At 51.1% G+C, this 3664-nt stretch overlaps 1 protein-coding gene across 1 annotated transcript; it reads left to right on the forward strand.

Annotated features, from left to right (window-relative positions):
- The first annotated feature begins 2737 nt into the window (after window positions 1-2737).
- On the forward strand, window positions 2738-3295 carry LOC147970816 (E3 ubiquitin-protein ligase SINA-like 10). Its single transcript, XM_087523648.1, has one exon. It carries the CDS (start codon window positions 2738-2740, stop codon window positions 3293-3295), a length of 558 nt encoding a protein of 185 aa, XP_087379774.1.
- The last annotated feature ends 369 nt before the right edge of the window (window positions 3296-3664 follow it).

The following is a 3664-nucleotide window of genomic DNA, read 5'->3' on the forward strand; positions in this document are numbered from 1 at the left end:
GATTACTACAACGCCCTCTCCCTCGCGGACTGAGCTCTGGTGCCTTAACTGCACCTGCCTTTGGCTGCATGACAGGTGGGCCAACCACTTGTTGTGCCCACCTATCATAGACGCAAAGGTAGGAGCAGTAAGTCAATGAAGCTGCGCCCCTCCCTCGCGCATGAGTGTGGTGGCTGGCAGAACTAGCAGGAGCTTTTGCTACACGCTTCTTGACAGCGGCGAACTTGCGGATGGAGTTGACCATCATGTCGTCCATGCGAGAGGCGAAGCCGTCGTCGGCGAGGGCTACGACGCTAGTGGTCGCCAGCATCGTCTGGAAACGATGCGCAGTGTGGGGCCGCAGGCCGGCGCCTTGGATGATTTGGCACAGCCGACTGCCGCTCGCGACCATCGCCTCCATAGGTGCTTCTGGCTCCTGGTCACTTGGTCTTGGATTGGAGTGAGCAGTGTTGCGCAGAGACTAAGGAGTAGATGGATTGGAGTGGTGGGGCGCCTTTATATGAGAATCCAAACTCGGTTGCATTTACATCATGCTGGCTCTATTCCACTTCTCCAATTAATTCCCTCTTCATGTAGAGTAATTTGAGGATGCATCATTGACCGTTCAATGTCTCGGGAACAGCTACCCTCTCCCTCCTTGGCATTCAAGCACCTATGGAGGCGAGGCGACTGCCGCTCGTGTCTATCATGTGTCAGGAGACGTTCCCATTGACGACGAGGTGCCTATGGTGACTTCGGAAATTTCAAGATGATAGTACTAGTATACTCAATATTGTGCACCACGACCAAGGCCGAGAGGAAAACGAGAGAACTACGTATTTATTTACGGTGTAGATTCACTCTTTCTCCACATGTACTCCGTCTCGGTGCGGTCTAGTCACTCGTTGAAATCTCTAGAAAGTCAAATACTCCTTTCTGGTTTACAGGGCTATACTAGCAAGTAGTACTACAATAGTGGGCTCACATAGCAATTTTGTCTCATGCAAGAGCCTGGCTATGTGCGTGCTCCAAGGTTCGCAACTGCCACGTTCTGGTTGCACTTGGCTCTTCGTCTCTTCGAGAATACGAACAATGATGTTACTACTACCGCTTCTACAGTATCGAATCCACTGCTGCATGTTCGAATCTACTGCTACATGTGCGTCCACCGCGAGTGGGAGGGATAAGCAAAAGACTGTCCTCGTCTGCAAGCCACCGCGCGCATGGGCGAGGGAGAAGGCGTGTAGTAGTAGTAAAATCAAGCTTCTCCTCGTTGTATGAGTTGACGTGACACATCATAGCACTGGCCCCACATGGTTGCCTCTAAACTTGGCTGAAAGACCTGCAGTGTACAATACTCCATTTGCTGCAACCTCTAACATTTACCCCACCACAAATTAAAATATATATTCCTGTCTTGACCAGATGAGCGTGCAAACCAGAATCACCTGGATGACAGGTAGGGCCAGAAGATTATTTTAACCAAAAAATATAGCATGGAGCCGACCCCAACGATTTTAGGGCCTATTTGGTTCCAATAAATCACCTGACTTATAAGTCAGGTGACTTAAAACCAATGACTTATAAGTCACGCCTGTTTGGTTGTCATCTGACTTATAAGTCACCTGACCACACCTTCCCACCTTGTTTTTATGCAAAGGTGATGCGACCCACGCAAAAGGGGGTGACTTAAGTTGGGGTGACTTATAAGTTGGGTCTGTTTGGCAAAATAAGTCACTTTTTTCACTTTTCGACTTATAAGTTCGTGACTTATTTGGAACCAAACAGGCCCTTAAGCTTACAGACACGGTACACGCTATCCTAGACTACTCTACACATGAAACTGCCACACGAGTGTCCGGGCTGCGCTTGGCTCTTCGCCTCTTCAGGAAGTCGAACAAATTATGGAGTACTACTGCAGTGGAGGAGTACTACATTATGCTTCTTGCCATCTGACACTGATTGAATTGCTGCATGTCCACCGCGAACGGGAGGGAGAGTGTGTAGCGAACGAAAGCTTCTCCTAGTCCTACCAGCCACCACGCTCATGGGCGAGTGAGGGACGCAGCTTCATTGACTTACTGCTCCTACCTTTGCATCCATGACAGGTGGGCCCAACAGGTCAGTGGCCCACCTGTCATGCAGCCAAAGACAACTGCGGTTAAGGCGAGAGGGTGTTGTAGTAATCAAACTTCTCGATCTTGTATGAGTTGACGCAACACATCAAAGCACCGCACTCGATATATTTCAATAATTTGCGTTTACCGATGCATTAATTACAACGCATGATGCATGTCGTGACTCTCCTTTTGATACTTGCATGTGTTGATTTAATGCACCTTGAAGTAGTATGAATATGTGACGGTAAAGCTTTGTAATGCCCCGGCCCTAATAAAGCGAGAGATGGTTGTGCACGAGGAGGGCGAGATCATGCAGACGGAACAGGACCCGGCGATGGAGCTGTCTATGGTCTTGATGGACCTCACCTTGCTCCACTGACCCTTGTGCCTCCGCCCCTTGAAGCCTCAAGTGTATGAGCTTCGAATACCCCTCGTCCATTCGGCTGATCGAGCAAGGTGCAGGTTTCTTGATTGATGTGTTGTTCGATTGATTTGTGCAGTGCAAGGGAGGGTACCTGGCTTGCGCGGACTGCCACATTGAGTGCCCCGAGAACCAGCGGTAGTGCCAGAAGTGCGAGCGCGGTGGTGGCTTCAACGTGTGGAACACGGCGGTGGACGCCGCCCTCTCCTCGATGAGGATGGAGTGCCCGCACGTAGGTTGTGGGCTCTACGTCACTTACCACAAGCTCGCCGATCACCAGAGCGTGTGTCCGCTCACGCCCTGCAAATGCCCCATACCCGTCTGCGGCTACGAAGGCCCGCCGCCAGTGCTCTCCCACCACATCAGCACCACGCATCCCATGCCCGTGCACAGGATCCAGTACGGCAAGGCGCTCCTGCTGCTAGTGCCACTATCAGAGCCACGGCTCTTGCTGTTCGCGGAGGAGGACGACCGTGTGTTTTTCTTGGTCGACGGCGTGCTCGACATCAGCGCACCTATCACTGTGTCGGTCATCTGCATCAGAGCGGGGGTGTCCCCACTGCCGCACTACCTGGCCAAGCTATGGGCGAACGGCCCGCCGGGGGAGCCCAAAGGCAGGACCGACACCGTCAAGGTGGAAATTGAAGTGACAAGCAGCAGGGATCCTGATGACGTCACCGTGCAGGAGCTGACCTTCTTCCCAGTTCCGCCCAAGCTGCTGGCCGGGGCTAAGCTGGTGTCCCTCCACATCCAGATTGACAAGCTCACGTCCTAAATGATTCTATAGTGCCTTCTGTTTATCTTACTAATATGCTAATATAGGGGTTAGCTCGGTCTACTTTAGCTTAAGAGATGGTGGGTTTTAGTGGCGATGCAACAATTACCTCGACATCAGATCAGCAGTGAAAGTAATTTCGAACAGTTGAATGGATATTTTGTGTCTGTTGGATATAAAATCCTTTGGGTAAGAAGTAACCGCTTATATGTTTCTTTCAAAATGGAACAGAATTTTTGTTGACATGCACTAATATTTTCGAAACGGACGTTGGGATGTAGCTAGAAGGGAGATTGGGACGCGGTATCGGCCCATACCGCGGTGACCCCCAATTGGGACGCACCGACTGTGGATTTTCTCCCTCGCCGA

The sequence above is a fragment of the Triticum urartu genome, chromosome 5A (genome assembly GCF_056163025.1).
Source record: "Triticum urartu cultivar PI428250 chromosome 5A, HENAU_Tu73, whole genome shotgun sequence".
In the NCBI taxonomy this organism is placed as follows: Eukaryota; Viridiplantae; Streptophyta; class Magnoliopsida; order Poales; family Poaceae; genus Triticum; species Triticum urartu.

Coding starts and splice junctions, on each gene's coding strand:
- LOC147970816 (XM_087523648.1), top strand. CDS start 2,738: ATGGAGTGCCCGCACGTAGGTTGTGGGCTCTACGTCACTTACCACAAG.